Source organism: Cololabis saira, chromosome 6, assembly GCF_033807715.1.
Source record: "Cololabis saira isolate AMF1-May2022 chromosome 6, fColSai1.1, whole genome shotgun sequence".
Classification (NCBI taxonomy): Eukaryota; Metazoa; Chordata; class Actinopteri; order Beloniformes; family Belonidae; genus Cololabis; species Cololabis saira.
In genome coordinates, this window is record NC_084592.1 from 24,853,874 (window position 1) to 24,875,003 (window position 21,130).

General features: G+C 40.4%; 1 protein-coding gene across 1 annotated transcript; it reads left to right on the forward strand.

The window, feature by feature from the left end:
• The first annotated feature begins 24 nt into the window (after positions 1–24).
• LOC133446054 (zinc finger protein 654-like) lies at positions 25–18,313 on the forward strand. The gene is made up of 11 exons (XM_061723781.1): positions 25–157; positions 3,331–3,476; positions 4,728–4,809; positions 5,075–5,210; positions 9,334–9,536; positions 9,883–10,019; positions 11,417–11,558; positions 12,354–12,638; positions 14,433–15,584; positions 15,740–16,500; positions 17,093–18,313. The coding sequence occupies exons 1-11, from the start codon at positions 32–34 to the stop codon at positions 18,141–18,143; spliced, it is 4,221 nt and encodes a 1,406-aa protein (XP_061579765.1). The 5' UTR covers positions 25–31; the 3' UTR covers positions 18,144–18,313.
• The last annotated feature ends 2,817 nt before the right edge of the window (positions 18,314–21,130 follow it).

The following is a 21,130-nucleotide window of genomic DNA, read 5'->3' on the forward strand; positions in this document are numbered from 1 at the left end:
CCGTGACTATGCGCTGAATACAGCAGCCAGTATGGCGGACAACGAAAGTGATTTAGAAACTGACGGGCTTGAATCAGCTCTGGACTCACTGTGTCTCAAATACTGCAGCGACGAGTCGTTTCTGAGCAGCAAGGACTACTGTTCCAAGTTTTGTGAGGTAGGTTAGATGATTTATTTCCCGGTTATCTGCCCACCATGTGTCTTATCTCTCGCTAGCCGCCGCTAGCTTTGTTAGCTCCGTCGGGCTCCAGACCAACATGTCGCTGCGTCGACGCAGACAAACACACTCTACACATAAACACGTTTTTAAAGGTTCACACAAGGTTCCTGGCGCCCACGGTAATGTGGTGACACTGCTTTCCGTCTATTTGAGGATTACTTAGCTTTATAGCTACTTAGCTACGCTAATGAACCAAATGGTGTATGTTTAACAGGATTTCCTAGACGTAAATAAAGCAATACCTGCGTTAAAACGTGGACATTTAAGGGGAATAGTCTGGTTAGGAAAAACCCTTAAAAGTCAATGATGTGTGCTCCATTTTTTTTCACAAAATACCTTCTTTTCGTCCCTTGTTATCTTTACCAGCATGCAAGTGTTTTGTTTTAATCATTGATTAGTGTTTGTCGTTAAGTTGGAGTTATCACAACACTGGCATCCAGATTACTGGGCACAAATACTGTTTTTGTTACGGTTATAAACATTTAATATATAATTTTATCAACTGATATTTTTCCTACCAATTTATCATGACATAAAATATGTTAAACTGTTGTTAGGCAAGGCAAAGTTCATTTGTATAGCACAATTCAACACAAGGTAATTCAAAGTGCTTTACATCAACATTAAAACCAGCAACACACAATTAAACAGTAAATAACAAATAAAATTATAAGAAAAGTAAATAAATAAATAAATAATAAATTAAAAATAAATAAATAAATTAAAAAATTAAAAAAGTAAAATAAAAAGCACAAGTTATTAAACAGTAAGATCAGTAGAATACAGCAGGTAAGTATTTAATTTAAGAGTACGCTTGAGTAAACAGTAATGTTTTTAGGCCTGATTTAAAGGATCTACAGTTGGAGCAGACCTCAGGTCTACAGGAAGTTTGTTCCACCGGTGAGGAGCAGAATAACCGAACGCTGCCTCACCTTGCTTGGTTCTGGTTCTTGGGAACCACAACAAACCAGATCCAGATGAACCTCGGGGGTCTGGGAGCTTCATAGGAACTAACAGATCAACCATGTATTTTGGTCCAAGACCATTCAGGTCTTTGTAGACCAGCAGTAAGATTTTAAACTCTATCCTTTGACTCACTGGAAGCCAGTGTAGTGATTTCATGACCGGTGTAATATGGTCCAGTTTCCTGGTGTTTGTAAGGACTCTGGCGTTCTGGATCACCAACTCTTTACATCAACTCTTTCTTGTGTCCTAGCAAAACATATGGGCAAGAAAAAGTATGTGAAGCTCATGGAAGTATCTGTTTTTCTGCAGATATTTTCTATAAAATGCAATCATCTACTATGTCTTAATATAAGACAATGTGCAGATGTAAATAACAAAGACAATTATGATTTATTGTGCATTCAACACACCCAAGCAAAGATGCACAGAGCTTGAGTAAAGTAATTGAATCTTTCGCAGCAAACACTTCAAACAAGTGGAAGGGATTTGAGATAATTTCTCCTCGCAGGACTATTTAAGCTCATACACATTTGTAGAGTATCTGTTGTGAATGAAATAATACTTAATCGATAAAACACTATTTGGGAGTAGAGTAGGCTTGCTTGAAATATCTGGAATTTATCATTAAGACATCATAAAGTTTTTTTTACATGGCAACAACTGTCCCAGGCAAATACTGCATGCAATGATGTTGCACGAAAATGCGATAACGATATTATCAACAGATAATGCAGGTGAACTCTTAGTAGACACTACCGGTTCAAACTTGCACCCAACTGTTGAACATTTGGGATGCAAAGATGTTCCTTCACAGTAGCATGTCCAGGAGTACATCATATGCTGTTAACAAGTACTTCAAACACTCGTACCCCACGGATGTTGGTCTTTCTAAAGTCTGTTCAAATCTTGCATTGTCCAAATTCCATGTAAAGGGACACAAGAAAGTACCCTTGAAGCTACAGCTGCAAAAACACAAGACTCATGCTGGGTCCTTATCAACACTATAAGCTTTTCCATATCACTTTCCTGGGATCTCCCACTGAACACGATGATCAAGGTGAAAGAAAAGTTCAAATTGCTTCTTTGTTACTCTCTGTTCTCCTTTTTACTTTTCATCCTTCAGCTCTCTTCATCTTCTCTCCATGTGGGGTTATCCAGTTCATAATCTTTTTCTTTGTTTGTTTAATCAGTTGCTTCAGCATGTAAACAACTTTCAGTTGTTACTGCAACTCTTCATAAAAAATGTCTAAAAATGCCGGAATTACCACCAGAAATCCATAAAGCAGAACATTGTCCAGTCTGGTATAGAGAATATTTTTAAAATGATCATAACTTCAATAGAAAAAAAACTTAATAGAAATTTCCAAAAAGATGGCAAGAAAGACAGCCAACACTGCTTAGCTTCCGCTGGCAGACAGTCATCATGATATTGTCCTCCAGGATGTTTTGGTAAACTTGAGAGTTCATGTTTGCTTTGATGATGCCAAGGGCTCGAGGCATTGAATAAGTGATTGAAGCCTCAATCACGATGGTCCCCACACCATACTTAACCATTGAGATGATATTTTTACATTAGTGAACTGTACCCCCTTTGTACCATACATAGTGCTGAATATTCTTCTCAAACTACCCGACTCTTCTTTCATCAAACCACAAAACATGTTCCCAGTAGCATTAAAATGTTTGAGTGTCTTTTATCTAAGCCTTTATCTGAGCCTGCATCTTCAAGCTCATTTCATAAAATGGACTTCAGGTGTGCAACCTGCTGACTCCAAATCACTTTTGTTGAAATAATTAGTCTGAGGGTTCACTTACTTTAATACTTGTGACCTATGTCACTATGAATGTGGGTATGTTCAATAAAGACATGGGAAATGATAACTGCATCATCAGTTTAAGTACATAAGATTTGTTCATTTTAGTGACTTGCATGATGAGATCATGGAAAATTAATGTAAATAAAGAGTTAATTCCAACGGGGTTCACATACTTTTCCTCACCGTATTATGTGCAGTTACACATCATAAATGAGTTACAGTACAGTAGTGCCAAGACGGCAAAAGATGTGTCGTTACTATTGTAAAGTTTACTGCATATTTTTAATGGTTTTGTGTCATTTACGTTCTCCTGTTCTTCCTTCACAGTTGGTGGAGGAGTACACAGGGCAGTGGCATGTTCCCCTCCCTCAACTTAAGGTGCTGCGGGCTGCATTCTGCAACTTTACCAAAGCCACTGCTGGTTTCCCAGATGACTGTCAGCACATCCAATATGTTCTCAGCAGTCTGGCCTTGTGAGTGCTTGGTCTCCACATACTTGTTGTTGATTAACAGACACGCTGCTTCTTTCTATCAAGTACAAGTCACTCCAGTATAAGTTCATCTACACTATCAACAACAGCAACCCAAAGTAACTTTGGACTCCTGTCCTTGTTATCTTTTATAATAACGGCTTTACAGCAATATGTCAACCACCTACAACGATAGCTACATGATGATGTTAGCATGGAGACCTACAGTGCACATAATGACAGAAGTGACTAGGAGACCCAAAAAATTAATGATAGAAAAGGGAAAACAAGAGGTTGATTGAACAAGGAATGGAGCAACTGAAAATGACGAACAGGGTTGTAAAAGTGACTTAAGGCCTTTCACATAGGATGGAGATGGCACTGCACTTTATGAAACTCATAGCACAAAAACATCTAGGTGCTGCACCAAAGAGGTGCATGCTGTCCTTGCTTGCACCCTGCACTGAAGCTAAAAGATGTTCAACTTGGGTGCAGCGCTCTGTGACTACACCTTGATGGACCCAGATGACAGACCACAATGAAGGGGAACCTCATTCTGGTGGTGTCCCACTTTCATGTATCCATGTCCGCAACCTAAAAAACTAGTTTACCACTAGCTACCCACTTCCCGGCAAGCTTCTTCATCACCTGAAAACCGGTGCCCTAAATTTGTTCAACGTGCCTTTCTCTCACCACTCATTGAGTGTGTGTAACATGTATTTGTGTTCAGTGACTTGTTGTTTGAAGCACATGCGAGGTCTGGCCATGGCAGCGTAGAAACTTTGGAAGTCTAACTGTAGACACACTGTTGCATAGTTGTATCTGCTCACAATAGTAGATCGCAATTATGACAGCGTCGCTGTAGGCTCTACGTTGATCTAGTAAGGAGCCATAAACTAAGCTATAAACCGCCATAGTTGCTCAACATATTCAGAGGTTAATTTCCATAATAACAGTTGTCTTAAAAAATAATGCATTGCAGTAGACCCATTTATGTAGACAGTGTTAGGGCTAGGTTTGGGAGAAAAACCTACTCTGCTGTCGTATGAACATTTAACCCATCCAATGAAATGGAATGAAGCTTGATTAATGCTCTTTATTCCTCTTTTTTTGCAATCAGTAACGTGTTGCTATTTGTTTTGTGTTTCCAGAAATAAGTGGCTGTCATGTATTATTTGTTTTAATGTAAGTTTTAGAATGTTCTTTTCCAATGCTGTTAAATATCTGACATCTGTTCCTCCCTTTGCTTTGCAGGAGCTTCTTTGAGTTGATGCTGTTTTTCAGCAAAGAAGAATTTTTGGAAGAGCCCTTAAAAGACATCCTTGATACTTTTCAGGTGACAACAGCCAAGCAGCTGCTTCATTTCTTATTTAAACCTTTCACTCAACACATGATCATATGACTGACTGTCATTATTAATCTGTACTAGGGTTTAAGGTAATTGTATCAGCATTTGGCTGAGAACCAGTAGAACAAAACCAGTTTGAACTCAAAGGAATGCTTCGTGATGACAACACCAAATATCACTTTTATCAGTTGTATATTAAGCAGTCTTTAAGTGGTCTATCCTTGACATTTTTGAATCAATGTCCTCCTTGCAGGGGTGCCATTCTCAGCTCCTAAGACACAGGAATATCTACCTTCAGCATGTGAAGCAGGTTATTAAAGGAGGAGGACCCTGGGAGAATCCAGTGCTGCAAGGAGTCCTAAAGGAAACAGATTTGCCACCAAATGATGGTGAGCATATGTCACAACATGACACTTCATTCTCAAATAGGTAACAATCCTGTAATAAGATTGTTGATAAGACCCACTGGGGGTTGGGTTATTTATGTTGTTTGATGGCAAAAAAATAAATGTAGAAGAAGACACACAACTCTGCAGTGCAGCAGTGGTTGCTGCTATAAAGTGCCACGTTGTGTGTTACCTTTTACTATAATATGTGAATCAATATTGAACTATCAGTCTACAATGTCAGGTTAAGCTTTTGAGTGGTTGCTTTGTGTCGATTTACAGTTCCATTCAGATCTGGCTCGCAAACAAAATTTCACAATGAGTTTATCAGAGTAATTTTGTTTTCTGTAGTTTTTAAAAATTCCTGTGAGATTACTGATCACGTGTACCCTAAATTTTGTGTGCAGCCTCTGGGCCTCTAGAGAAGGCAGGATGAATCCACAGTGTAGACTCTAGAGCAGGGGTGCACACATTTTCAACCTGAGAGCTACTTATGACATGACCGAGTCAAAATGATCTACCGCCCACTAAAAATGCAAAACACATTATTTATAAGTATATTGAGAATTATTTTTATATGTACAGTATATGCTGGTGTACCTTGCATTACTGCATCAACGCGTGTGTCAGAGAAAGGTCAGGTCAGATGTCATTGTGAGGACTGATGATAACAGGGTTTTTCCTGGCTCTAATTGAGGCAGAGGTGGCAACATCCTGGTCATGCGCACACGCGTGCGGGTATACCGTGCCTTCAACTGGCTCAAGCAAACACTTTACAAGATATTTTGTATTTTGTAAAATTCAATTTTTAATATGATTTAAAAATGTATTTATTTATTCTTTTATTTCATTCATTGATAAAATAAAACAAACAAACAGTATAGCAATATACCCACAAACGTTCCTAAATTCTGAATGAAAGGGAGCATAAAGAAGAAGAAGAAGAATCTTATTTAATCTGCCCCTTTTTCCCCAAGAAATCAATTTACAAAGAATATAAATTATATGTAAAAAAATTGACAATTATCATGTTAAAGCATTATTTTATTAACATAAAAATATAAATACAAATATAAGAACTCAATCTTACCAAAAAAAAAAACGAGTTACTTTTTAGGTGACTGTCTTATTTTAAATGTAATTTTTTTGGGACTAGAAATAAAACATTTTGATTGGATATAAGACAAGTAGTCTTGGAAAGATTTTGAGTTTTTGTAGGGTTTCAGACATTTACTGACAAATCTTGCAACCAGACAGAGAATATTTCAGCCTCCTATTTTTCCATCTGTGTCATGCTCTTGTAGTCCAAGGCCTCCTGGTCTGGTCCATCCATGGCCTCCTTACAACAGACATCCAAGAGCCTCTCCTGCAGTCTGCTGCGCAGAGGTGTCTTCACCTTAAACAAAACAATTCATGCATTAAGTATATTTGTATTTATTTTGATAAAATACAAATAAATAGTGATAGTGCCTGCTCCATGGGGGACACAGTGCTTTTGGCATAAATAACAGACCAAACCTTCCTCAGTTTGCCTGAGCCAGGTAAATTGCTTCAGCCACTGTTTGTCAAACCCACTGGCTCTGTGTTTTTGAGAAGATCTGTAAAGATGAATAAAAAGTGATGTTTAAATCACGTGCACGTTGGCTTCGCGTTGATATGCTCCTAATGACTTGGAAACTGACTAACGTTACCCTCGCCTCGCCAACTCGTCTTGTCCTGCACTCTGACCCTTGCTATCACCTTTCATTCATATTTGTTACTACTTTCAGCCCTGACAAAATTGCTGCATCTCGTCGGTAACATGATTTATTACTTTTTAACTGCCTGTAACGTTAATTGTCTGCACTGTTTCACCTGCACTCTTGCTTCTCCTGGTTGCGAGGTCGCTTTTTAAAGTCCCGTATTGGCCCGAATAAAAGACAAATAAAAAAGACATGCTCGGATGCTAAAGAAACAATATTTGCCTGTTTGAACAGCCAGGGAAAACCAGGACGCCGATTTTTAATACAACAAATAGCACTGGCACTGTCGTTGAAACAGCGGCGCAATGCTGCTACTGCAGTCAAAATAACATCCATCCAGTCCAACGCCTGCCAGAAAATAACAATTTTCATGATGACGTTTGAATGCCATGCCATCTACCCACAATGCCTTTGCGATCGACCAGTCAATCGCGATCGACGTAATGGGCACCCCTGCTCTAGAGCATGCCTGGCAGGCTCACGCTCCCATGTGTTAAGTTCTACGACCTCTCACTGTTGTTACATCGTCTCTGTAACATTTACAGACACGTTTGATTTACATGAGCTTGAAAGTATATCCACAGGGATGCATCCAGTCCAGAGGTTCAGGCTACATTTTGGTCTCTCTCTGTGCTTTGTATTATAGCAGACTTTTCACTCCTTGGCACTATAGCCTGTTTTTGCTCAACACTGCTGTGTTGTGAATGCAAAGGCAATGAGAGGCAGGTGAGGGTCTCTTGTTGATCTAGAAAACGGAGAGTTGCTGGTTGATGGAGAGGGGCCTTCTAATGGCACTTTTCCACTAGTACTCTGCTCTACTCATCTCATCTCGACTCATTCTAGTTTCTTTTCCATAACAATTCAGCACCTGGAGTAGAAGTATGCAGGGTTGGAGCGAAGCTGCTGTGACATATTTGATTGTGTAACACAAACGAAAAAGACAACGACACTAAAGATGTAGAACATGGAGGAGATTATAGATGTGCTGCTGGGTCTGTGGATTGTGTTTGATATCAAATTAAAAAATGAGAGTGAGAGAAGCTTCAAGCGGCAATGCTTTTTAATTTATTTTAGTTCGTCTCGGTGCTGCTGAAAAGTCAGCTGGGAGCCGCGAGCAGCTATGAAGTGACAGAGCTCGTTCCTTATCGCCCCGTCTAGATCCCTTTTTTAATTCTCTCCTCAGCCACCAGGTTTATGAACATCTGCACCTCAGAGTTGCATCCCGAAACACTTTTGCGCTGCCATTGCCTGTCAAATAAAACAAACAAGAAGCCGCTGTCAGAGTCGCTCTTTCGCTGATGTCACATCCTGAGTCAGACGTCTGACTCCCAACCCCCTGACCAATCAGTGGCGTGTAGTGTGATGATGTCAGATACAGCCCCACTCAGCCGCTTAGAACCTCGGCAGAGTAATTACAGGAAAGTATCTACTCGGCAAGGGTAGACCCCTAGTGGAAAAGAATCGAACCGAGTGGAGTCAAGCCGAACTGGACTGACTAAGTACTAGTGGAAAAGGGCCATAAGATAGCTGATCTAGCTGTGTGGTTTTTGCATGTTGTTGTTTTTTATTCCCAGTAATCATTAATAATCCAATCAGTCAAACAAACTTTATTTGTGCACCCCTAAGTATACACCTTGTTCAACACAAAATGGTTTACAGGCGTAAGACAGAGATAAGTAACAGAGATCAACAATTTATGGATTGAAAATTATGGATAAAATCAGTCACACTGATAGCAGCTTATTGATCTATAACTCATTACTTGCCACCCAGATAAGCCCTGCACCAGTAGTAGTTGTAGAGGTTCCAGAGTTTGACAACCATCACTTTCTGGATCAGATGTGGCGTCCAAGATGTATAGCTCTGTAACAAACCTTGCATCAGTACAGCAGTTCTACAAATTACACAGTTTTGATACCGCCCGGCACTCCAGCTTTATTCTGCGTTTGATTGGTTCAGAAATGTGATAAACAATGTGCAGAGAGTGGGGATGTCCAGAGATGGGCCTGAGGGGGAAACTGTTCCGAGGAGGCACAGTCAAAAATGAAGAAAAGAGGCCGTTGGATTTAGAAAACCTTTAGGGTTTTTGGGTTGCATTCTCTGTTAAACTAGTCAATTGCATTATTTCATCATTCTATGGGTCTTTCTTTCTTTCTTTTTTTTCAAATTTAATTACATTGTTTATTTATTTATTTTTTTCTAATTGAAGACATTGACCTGCTGTTATGTGTCCATTTGTTCTGAGGGATGTTTTTTTTTCTGGATTGAGCTACTGGTGACCCTTGACTACAAAAGTATTTTTAAAGCCCAGTTCTTAAATCATCTGTTCTTATTTTTGGATGTAAAGAACGGCCAGATCTAAAATATGCACTGTACCTTCACAGTTGAGGACTACCTAAGTTCAGAACTGCCAATATTCTTGGAGCTGCGGGTTCGATATCTGCAAGCCTGCGAGCGAATTCAGGAGGCGATGGCCCTGTCGAAAAGCTGCCTGGAAAACCCTGAAGCTGGAAAGCATCTTTACTTCCATCAGGCTTACCTGACCTGCCTCTACAAAGCCTCGCTTTATGAAAACCTCAACAAAGAGGTGAGAAATGAAAATCAACACGGGCGAAGGGGAAAGTTAGTGACATGAGGCTTAAAGTGCTTTCCACCTGTTCCTGTTTGCTTATTTAATGGAAAAGGATGAAAAGGAAGCAGACAGATTGCATTTGTTTTCCCATTTTGCTACAGTTTAAATAACCTTTCTATGAATTAATAACAAATAAATACATTGCAGAGGTATATAATGTTCCAAGCATTTTTAAACCTAAAAGAATTAGAATTCAGTCAAACCTATTTTTTATTATTTGAAGTTGCAGTGTCATCCATTTATTGTAACATTTCAGTAAACTCTTGTTTTATGTTAAATAAGTTATGATCTTTTTCCTCAGATGGCAGACATAGACGGCCGTGATGCAGTGGAGATAATCTGCAACACAGAGAGCGTGGAGAAAGATGAGCTTTTGTTGTCACTGTGCAGAGCTTTCCTCACTCGGCTGCTACACAACGGAGACATGTACTACATCTGGTAAGTACAATACTCGCTGATATACTCAGACTGATGTAGCCAGAATATTTGATATGGCTTCAAAATGAATGAAAGCTTTATTCCGAACATGTGAAAACATAAAAATAACACATAAGTCAAAATAGTCAAAACAACAAAAATGAATAAATAAAACAAAACAATGTTACCATGTCCGAAAAGGAGTAGAAAGAAGCATGTGCTTATTTAATCCTACCCCTTCTCCCTTCTCAGAAATTACAATCCTCAGTTGATTTCAATATCATATTACATATTTACATTACATACGTACACATTTACAAACAAAGAAAATAAATAATGTGAGTAAACAAGTGACTAAATGATGTGTGGAAACACCTGGTGATCGTCAAAGCCCTTCATCCTCCCAGTACCTGTGAAAACCATATTTTTGTACCGCTGTTTGAACTGGCTCATGCTTGGACATTGCTTGAGCCCCCCACCCAAACTGTTCCACAACTTCGCTCCACATATGGAAATGGTAAATGTTTTGAGTGTTGTGCGGACACAAAGATGTTTTAAATTGTTCTCCCCTCTCAAATTATAATCCCCATCTCTGTTAAAAAACAATTTTTTTAATATTTCCAGGAAGCATGTTGTTTTTTGCTTTGCACATAGTTTGTGCTGTTTGAAAGTGAACCAGATCAGTAAATTTTAATGTTTTGGATTTTAAGAAGAGTGAATTTGTGTGATCCTTGTAACCGGCATTATGAATGATCCTTATGGCTTGTTTTTGCAGCATTGATAATGATTTCAGTGTACATTTATAAGTATTGCCTTAAACCTCCGTACAGTAATTTAAATATAGTAAAACCAGTGAACAATAGAGAATGTGGAGTGATTTGTGGTCCAGAATGTTTTTCCTTATTGATTACTGAGATGCTTCTTGATAGTTTGTTTTGTACATGTTTTGAGTGAGATTTCCAGTTTATTTTATCATCTATTATTACACCAAGAAACTTATTTTCTTGAACTATTTCAATATACCAATATAAATAATGTGCTTCACATAACAAACACCTTCACTTTCTATACCTGATGCCACTTTCAGGTTCTGTAAATGACTCATGGATCAAAGGAGACTGACTTGTGATCTGATGAAGTTGATATTAAGAAACAGTGCCAGGCACAAAGGTCTCTCGACATCCGATTGCATATGACATCAAAGAAAGCATGATTTTTCAATCTAGACCTCTGTAGCTTCCTTTGTAAACTCTTTCAGTGTTGACGCCTCTAGAAGATTTGAGCTGCTGTTCTTACTGGGGCTAGTGACTCATATATGTGGCTCAGTTAATCTATCACACGTATTTTTGTGAGGACTAATCCTTGTATACCCGAATCGCATTTATTTTATCCCGTTTTTTCTTTTTTTTTTCTTCCAGGGACCTGGTTTTTATCTGGAGCAGGTTGTATCTTCGCGCCCATCCCTCTCGACAGGGTTTCCTGGCCGAGTGCCTCCAGCTAGCTTCCTCTGCTACCAATGTTAGGGCCATCTTCCCCTTCGTCAAACTGGTCACCACAGAGGTGAGACTTCCTGCACAGAATCATTTTAAAGAAGAGTTGTCCTTGTTTTCAAAAATTATTTTGTCGATTTATTTATTAACAAGTACCACATTTTTTTCCTGTAGATTTCAAATGTAAATTTCCACCATTTGAAACTAAATTTTTAGTGATGCACCAATTGTTCGGTAACCGAAATTGTTCGGCTGAAAATGGAAAAAAAACACTTTCGGTGGAATAAGTGGGGAAAAAAACCGAACAATTAATAACGGCATTGTAAAATAAGGAAAAAGACTGGCCGCTCCGTCCCGTAACGTTGTGCACTACATAAATCGTTGGCCAACCAAAAACTAACCCCATAAGAATTTGACCTAACATTCACCAGGAGGTGGAACCAAAACAACATAATGCTGGGAAATTAAAACATTTTCATTTTTTTTATGTTCAATAAATATTTTCTACCTTGTAATTTTGTAAAAGATTTTTTTCTTTGAAAAGCATGCCTAAATCAAATGTATTTGATTTATGCAATGGTGAAAACAATTGGCAAAATAAATGAAAAACTGCTGAAGAACCATGTTCGGTATTCGGCCAAGTGTTTATTATTAGTTTCGGTTTCGGTTTCGGCCACAAATTTTCATTTCGGTGCATCACTATAAATTTTCCATCAATTAGCTTTTGATTTTAATATTTATGCACATGATTATGTGTAAAAGACAGTTGAGACATAACCTTGTTCAAGTATTTTATTCTTTATACTATAGTAATTTGATTCTCTAGTGCATCATTTTGATTCACATTTCTTTTTCTTTTTTCCAGGTCGGGGCTGAAGGAGTCCAGGTGTGTGTGGAGCTCTGTGCCAGGGCCTTGCAGCTGTGCGACATGCAGTCCGACACTGTAACCCAATCCCTGGTCTGCAAGACCATCGCCTTTCTGCTGCCACATGACCTGGAGATCTGCCGGGCGTGTGCCCTGCTCGTCTTCTGCCAGGAACGGAGCCTGGAAGCGTATCGGACTGTCTGCCTGCTTTACATGCACCCTGATGAGGAACCACATCCTCACAACAGCCTGGTCCGGACCAGTGTTCGCTTCCATATTCTGCAGGTTGTACGAGAAATGTTAGGGTTATACATTTACGGTCAGATTCATGTTTCATGTTGAAAGCACATTAACGCATGCCCACAAACGAGTTGCTTTACTCTCATGGACAAGGTAATCACTTGATGTGGTGGAGTTAAGCATTGCAAAAGCTGATTCCTACATGTTCAAATCAATCTGGTTTTAATTATTGTAAGGTGAAGACCAAAAGTCACATGTACCGTATTTTCACGACCATTCGCCGCACCGTGTGAAAAGGCGCACCCTCAGTTTTGTGTGTAATTTTTGGATTTAAAACACACATACTGCGCACCGTCCCAAAAGGCGCAGTCTACACAGACGGAGCTGCACACACGCGCCGCAGAACACACACAAGTGTGCTTATTTAGAAATAGACCGGTGGTCCCGGTCCGCTCCCCGGCGCTGGTCCCGGTTACCTCCACCGTGTGATTCACCTAACGTGAGCGGCACCTCGTCCATGTCGGGGATGTGTCGGCTGCAGAATGAGCGGAAGCTCTCCATCTTTTCCATATAATCCGCCGGGCGCTGCTGCTGCGCTGGCACCGTTTCATGAAGCGAAAGCACCAGGACGGACCTCCATGAAAATGTTCAATTTTCATTTCTTCACCCAGCGCTACTGCTTTCATTCACGTCCGCAACTCACGGGTGCTTCACACGCCCCCTTCTCCCTTCTAATAGAAACGGCGCACCGTTTGATAGGGCACGCAGCACATTTAAAAAAAAAAAAAAAAAAAAAGAATGTTATGTGCGCCTTATGGTCACGAAAATACGGTAGTTGTGTGGGCAGAAATAAAGGGTTTTCTTGAGGAAGTCCAAATGCCTCTCATTAACCTGGAGAGGTTGAATGTGTATGTAGCAGAAAAGGTGCAGTATTTTTGCGTACGATTTGATATAATCTGAAGTGACAATAACAGACAAACACAGTCCAGTGAAGATGATGACACAATTTAAATTTCCTATGTTTATAGTGAATGCAACCATTAGTATTCACATTGCTGGATAAAAATGTAAGTAAACCCAAAGACTAATAAAACTTACTTGGAGTCAGCAGTATGGACACTTGGAGTCCAGTTATTAAAATGAGTTTGGTGGTTAAAAGCTGTTTTGATTGATTTAGAAACACTCAAACATGGATGTTTGCTTAAAAAAAAAAAAAAAAAAAAAAAGCATCTGTTGATGTGACCTAGCCAAGTAAAAAGGAGTTTTCTGAAAACATGGCATTAGTATTTGAACTTTGTGGACTAGTGAAACAAAAGTTAAACCGTTCAGGAAGAATATACTACACCAACATATCCTCCCAATGGAAGGAGTATCATGGTTTGGGTGTTTGTTGATACTTGAGGGTGTGGACTTTCTGTCATCATGAGGGGAAGATGAATGTATAAGTTTGAAAAACAATATTGTACAGGATAATATTGGTGTGACTGTCCACCAGCCGAAGCTTTGTAGAGGTCTGGTGTTGTAGCAAGTAAATCCACCACAGAAGAAGAAAGGACCTTTTTTTTTTTTTTTTTTTGAAGCACACGTATCCGTGGGTGGCACAAGGGAATGTTTGAGTTTTGGGCTCAGCAGGTTCCCTATAGGCATGGAGATTTCAATGTGATTTGATCATTTTTAATGTTTCAGATCAAATTAAAAAGTGAGACTATAATAGGAAAAAACTCCATTGTGCTGCTTTTATATTGAGAGTTTATCATTTTTTTGCCACTACGTTGTATATTAAACAATAATGTTTGGTATTATGATTTTCTAACTGTTGTCCACATGTTTCTGTTCCAGATGCTCAAGGAGCGCCTGCGTTTTGACCCTGAGTTTTGGAACCTCCTGACCCTCAGGACTTACTGCTTAGGGCTGATGAGTGACAAGGTCATGAAAGCTGCGGTTCTCAGTGAGATGAAGGAGGAAGAAGAAAAAGAAGGCAACGACTTGTTCCTAAATAACTGTAAAAACGAATCATGCACTTTTGGATTTAATTCCTGCCATTGCGCTCAAGCTGCATTTGTGGATCAACCCCTTCCGGAGGAGCAAACCCCAGATGAGGCAGGACGGTCTACCGCACCAGATAAGGCTCCCCTAAAGAGGAGAAAATGGATGAAAAGACTCAGAAAGAGAACACAGTTAATATCTGATGATGAATTTGAGCTTCCCGATGACCCAGAGTTTAAATACAATCTCAAAACCGCTTCCTTGGGTAAAAAGCCTGTGTACTCACTAAGACACAATCACAGAAACATGGAGAATTCTGCCTCTGTTAAGAACCCTGTAAACCGTAAAAGGGAATACCTTTCTAGATGTGTTAAGAGCCAAATTCTAAAAAGAAAGGGACGGAAGAAGAGGTGGCTCCAGGGTCTTCCCAAGCTGGAGGTTGTACAGACTGTGAAAGAGAAAATAATCAAAGTTAAGGGCAAGAAGCGGGGAAGGAAGCCTTTACCAAAACTCGAGCTCTCATACCCTGATAATGAAATTTACCTGACTGAAGAATCGCCTCGTGATGAGCAGAAAATGGATTCAAAACATAAAGAGCAAGATATGCCTCGTGTGGATGGTGACTTTGAAAACAAAAGTGAACTGGAGCATGAGAATGACCCTGAACAGGAAAATGGACAACACGCTAACTTGGATTTAACTACTAACTCAAGCAAAGAAACTCAAGACGAAGCTCCAACACAATTTGAGTCGGCGCCTTGTGAAAACCAGCCTTGTGAGGCTCAGGTTCCCGCTGTCAAAGCCAGTCCTGAGTTTGATGGTCCACTTTTAGATTTATTAGATTGTCCAATTGAACTGTTACACAATTATTCACTCAAATCCAAAAGACTTGACTGTGAGAAACCAGAGCTTCTAGAAACGCCAGAAACTGACGAGGTCAATGGCGACGCAGAAAGGGAGCCGCAGCCGAGGGAGGAAGTGGAAGTGGAAGTCCCAAAAACAAAGGTCTGTGGTTTGTCTTCAGCTTTCCTAGTAATGTAGTAGTTTACATGATACAAGCTTCAAAGTTGAGGTTTAATTGTGAAATTATAGGTGGTATTCTGCAGATTTCTTCTTCTTTACTTATAGCATTCATTTGTTTTGTGTTGTCTCTTGTCCAGGTGAAAGCCAAGAGAACTTGGAAGGACAGATTGCAGCGCAGCCAACAGTATTCTCATTTGACACACCACTGCAGCTTCTGCCACAAAGACTATAAGGGTTTGAATGTAATGAGGCACGCACTCTCACACCTCAAGAGCAGGAAACTAAGATGCATTCTCTGTGGGAAACACTTTAAACAGCTCCCTCTGGCCAAAAAGCATGTTCTGGAGCACATTGACGAAATGCGCAAAGTAAAGCCCCCGGACAAGGAGAAAACACCAGTTGCTAACGGAACGATGGACAAAATAGAAGCTCAGCATCAGGATGAAAACCAGACTCCTGTTTTGGAGAATGAAACCATTGAACAGAAACCCAAAGGCAAAACTAAAGTGTCGAGCCTCACGAGGGAAGAACGCATCATCAGAAACGTTCGCACCCTCATCAAAAAGACATCGGTGCTTCACAAAAAATCTAAAAACACAAACGCATCGAAAGAAACATACTTTAAGGACGAGCAGGTAGTCATTTCAGATGGTCTGGTGATCGTAAGAGATGCAAACTTGTTGGTGGCGGAAGGAGAAGGGAGGGAAAAGCCGGCGGGAGAAAACGGCTGCAGTGTGGACATCACGTATCCCTTGTGCCCGTCGGAGTCCTGTGATAGAGTATTCTTGAGGATAAGCTCCACACTCACAAGACACGCTCTCAAATGCCATATTAATGAAGATAGTGTGCTGGAGAAGACTTTTGTGTGGTCAAAGCGAAAGTGCAGCTTCTGCATCAGGTAAGAAGGAAGCTACATGAACTATTGTAGGCAGTTTCAATAATCTTGTGCATAAATTATGTGAAATGGTTTTCTAAGCTGATAATACGGGGAGTCTTCAAACAACTATCTGCTCTATGATGTAGAAACATTTACTTCCATTTTGCTGTGCCGGATTAAAGGTATTCTTCGCAACTTCTGAGAGCTAGCAAGATTTGAAAGTGGCGCCTCCTCTAAGCCCCGCCCCCTCCTCCCCCTCCCGTCAGCGCTCCGTGGTTTAAAATGGCGTGGTTTAAAATGAAGGCATCTGATTGGTTCTTTCCCTTCCTGCCAAGCCTCTGGTCTTCTGACCAATCCGAGCCATTCGGTGTGCAAATAACTTGGTTAGAGTTTTTACAGGATTACAGCTTTCAGAGAGGATTGATTTTTTTCTTTCCTTTTTCTGAACACATTATTCACTGGCTACTCTCAGGATGGAAGGACCATTTCACCCAGTATAACAATAAATGTTTTTGAATACGATTGCAATTAATACCTTTAACTTGGGCTGTGTTGATGGTAGGTGATACAGTTGTAACCAGGGCTAATGCAAGACTGCGCTTTACTCCAACAGGCCCATACAGTTTCTTCAGCAGTACAAGGACCACATGAAGCTCCACGACACCCAAGAGCCTTACTTCTGCTACCACCTGGAGTGTAAACAGCGCTTCTCGACGCAGCAGGAACTGAAGGATCACGTCAACACGCACCAGCCCTTCAGACCTCAGTGTTCCTTCCAAGACTGCGAGAAGCTTTTCTCAACTTTTCAGGGTCTCTATGACCACGAATGGAGACACTACATCCCGGCGCCGCAGAAGGAGGAGCTGGAGTTGGGACCCGGCAAAGAGACGGTGCCGAGCGCTGAAGCTCCTTGGAAACAAAGAGTAAAGATCGAAGAGACTTGGCTGCAGAATAAAAAGGGGCAGAGGGATAGTCCCACTCCAGACGGTAGCAGTGACAGGGTCAAAACGGAAGGTGAGTCTTGTGGAGAAACTGTCCCAGACTTGAGTCAAAATCCATCTAAATCTGACAGTTGTCCAGCAAAAGTAGGAGTTCATGAGCACATGGAAGATATTAAACCCAGCATCAATGGATATGAGGATTTTGCCAAAAAGGAGACGGAGGAGTTGAAGTTCTCTTCCCACACAGCGACTCCCTCCAAGAAGTGTCAAAAGAAAACTCCAAATGAGTGGGACCTCATAAATGTCAAAGATCATGACGATGTTTCCACTCTGGTTGAAGGAATCCAGAAGAACGTGGAAGAGCCTCACATCACCGAGCATAAAACCTTCAAGCCTGAAGATCCAGCCTACGCACCTTTTGTTAAAGCCCCCTTCATCCGCCCACCGCCCTCCACCTACCTGGACGAATCTGTGCTCTCCATGCGTAAGAGGAGGCTCGCCGACGAGCCCCCTCCCAAGAAATATTCCGCCAATTACAAGAAGAAGAAAGAACCAGAGGTAGAAAAGGGGCAGAAAGACACTCTGATTAGCCCCGAGCAGAAGATCAGACACCGTTGTGACAAATGTCTGTCGTCCTTCAGCAGCTTGGAGGAATTAAAGAAACATCGGGCCTTGAACACGTGTTCTGCGCTCTTTGGCTTCGATTCAGACGACGAAAGCTAGCATGCTCATTCACCAATACAACGTTAAACTAAGACTGACCATTTCAAAAATGAAATCAGTTTTTGGTGGGTTTGTGTGTGAAATGGAGCTGCAGAGCTCTGCCAAAAATGTGTGTTTTCCAATAATGACGCTAGTAATAATGTTTGCTACTAGGGATGCCCCGATACCAATTTTTTCACACCGAGTACGAGTATTTTAATTTGTGTACTCGCCGATACCGAGTACCGATACTTCTACCACAAAAATAACTAGGCTAAAAATGCAATGAATTGGAAGACAGGTTTTATTTGCAACAGATAAATTAAATAAAAATAAATAAAATGAGTAGAATAACTATTTTAAACAAAACTCAGCCGGCTGGGCTTTCCTCCGTGGCGCTGGGATCGCGTAACCCCCCGGCCACGCACTGCACCCACAGCCCGCTGGGTCCCAACACGCCTGTGGGTCGTCTCTTGCCATTGTCTGTCGCTTTTGCAGAACTGTTGTGGTCTTGCAGTAGCATTTCCAAACTCCTTATACTCAGCTTTATGATGCGCCTTGAGATGTTTTATCAAGTTACTGGTATTAAACGACGTATTCTCCTTCCCCCTCTTGACACCTTAGCAGCACGTAGCTTGCAGTCTGTCTTGCTTCTGTCGTCCCTTATTTTGAAATATGTCCACACTGCTGACATCCCACTTGCATTAATTGTCGCTATCTTGCCTGAAACGGCGCTGGCAGTCTCACTCACGGGTATCACTCTCTTCTCATCACCACGCTAAGCTAGCGGCTAACCGGAACAGCTGGCTGAGCAGCGGCGGCTCGGCGGCTGCTCCGCCATCAGGCTGCAAACTCACCCAGGGAGCCGCGGGGAAGCTCAACATCTCCCCCTAGAGGCGCTAACCAGTAACTACAACAACGAAGTATCGGTGCGTGGTATTGGAGAATTTTTCCGAGTACGGGTATATGAGAGCAGTATCGGCCCGGATACCGGTATCGGGGCATCCCTATTTGCTACAGTATTTTTCTGCCATGAAAAGGAAGAAAAACAAAAGGTCTCGACTACCAGAGAGCTATTTTATCCTCTCTCACAGCGCTTCCTGGTACAAGCACTGGAAATATCTCCACGCTGGGGTTTGATTTTGTAGACAAACAGCAATTCACAGTTTTGACACCAAAATATTTTTTTAGAAGCTTAATATTCAGTTTCAGTATACCTCAAAAAGATTGAAATAGTTAAATGTAAATAATTAAAAAATTACTGGAAGTAATGGTTTTTCTTTTCAAACAGCATGAGTTTTGGGATTTAAAACCCTTTTTTTTTATGTCAGTTCAGCAAATTGTAGTCTTCCAGTTGAAAGATGGAAAAGTCCGAGCCTTAGCAATTTAGAGAGACTGAGACAAAAAAAGAAGTTTTTTAGACAAGAAGATCATGACAGATGACTGGTGGCTGTGTCTTTACATTTCTCTTCCATTAAGATCAATTCTGAATAAATCTTTCAAACGTTTATGTTTACGTCATGTGCAGCAAGGTTTCAGCAAGACAGGAATGGACTGTTTCCATAGTTACACAAGCTTGTCACAGTTGGGTTTTCCTTTTTGTTTAAAACATTCTGGTCATGGAAAGGCAACGATCATTAACTCTTCGGGGTTGTAATGTCTGAAAAATGTAAATCAGTGTCAAACTAAATCTCTGTACAGCAAATTAGCTTTCATGTTATCAGTGCCAAGAATCAAGTTTACCGTTGAGCATTTCTAAGGCGGTTTAATTTCATTTCATCATGTAGAATATATTATGTTGGGTGTGACATCCAAACTTCAGAGGGGTGATATGTTTTAAAATATTTTTATGTTTCTATGGGACTGTGCACTTAAACCTATTTATATGTACAGATGTTCATATCAGATCAGGTTTTGTAAATGTAATAATTGCTCATATATATTTTTCTTAAAAAGGAAAAGGTGAAATTTTTGAAATAAATGAATCATAAAACTAAACGTCTTTGTCATGGCTAATGTGAATGTTCATGGGAGAGCAGCACCTTTCAGTGTGGATTTTAGGAACTGCAGGTTTTTATATGCACTCAAATAAATTAAAGAAAATCTTTGTGTAAAAGGGAAAGCCTTGAAACCAATAATATAACCTTTTTACAGCACGTCATGCAGTGAAACACCATGAAAAGTAGACTCAATATCTTTAGTTCAGCATTGCATATTTATTGTTCAACATATTGCTTTATTATTAACCCCAGAAAAGGGAAACAATAGAATGATTTGATTCAAACTATCTGCTTAAAAACATTTGCATCACATTTTTTTCTAATGAGGTATTTTTTTCCTTTTGAGAATCGTAGAAAAGATAATTTCAGGCAAATGAAATGCCTTTCTTCTGTTTCCCTACAAAACGCCTTCCTTTCTTCGATCAGCCTTTTCTCTCAGTCACTTGAAACGCAGTAAAACTGAAAGTGCATCTTTTCTCTGAAGACTCAAAGTCAAAGAGAAATCACAATCCACCTTAAAGAAGTGTATTGAAAGGTAGGATAAGGGATTCTACACATTTTGTATTTCCAGAACATCACATCTGTGAGCTGTCGGTCTCATAACAACCCTAAATACGTTGATATTTTTATTTCGCATAAGCAGATGCAACATCATCCAGAAATCCCTTACTCTCCCTTTAATATTTTAATGTGACACTTCAGCCTAAAGCCTGATTTATGCTTCAATGTCGAATCGGTGGCGTCACGATGCACGTCTGTTGACGTAAACCCGCCTCGCAGCGTCTCTCTTTTGTCATGATGCAATATCTGCATCAACAGCATTTGCTGTTCATAATCGGTCAGCATTTAAACAGCCTTGTCTCTTTTTGAAAAACAAAACCGAAAGGTAAACATTTATCCAACAAGTTTCATGTAATTTCACGAGGGATCTTTCTGAAGCGCCACACCCCTTGGCGTTGCCGTCAAATTACTTTGCAGCACTTCCTACTAAATGCAGAACTTCAAAGG

What these genes read in the sequence shown, in the direction of transcription:
- LOC133446054 (XM_061723781.1), top strand. Translation starts at nt 32, where the DNA reads ATGGCGGACAACGAAAGTGATTTAGAAACTGACGGGCTTGAATCAGCT. An exon ending in GTTCTCAGCAGTCTGGCCTT is followed by an intron (nt 3,477 to 4,727) that starts GTGAGTGCTTGG and finishes TTTGCTTTGCAG; the next exon opens with GAGCTTCTTTGAGTTGATGC. An exon ending in GGAGACATGTACTACATCTG is followed by an intron (nt 10,020 to 11,416) that starts GTAAGTACAATA and finishes TTTTTCTTCCAG; the next exon opens with GGACCTGGTTTTTATCTGGA.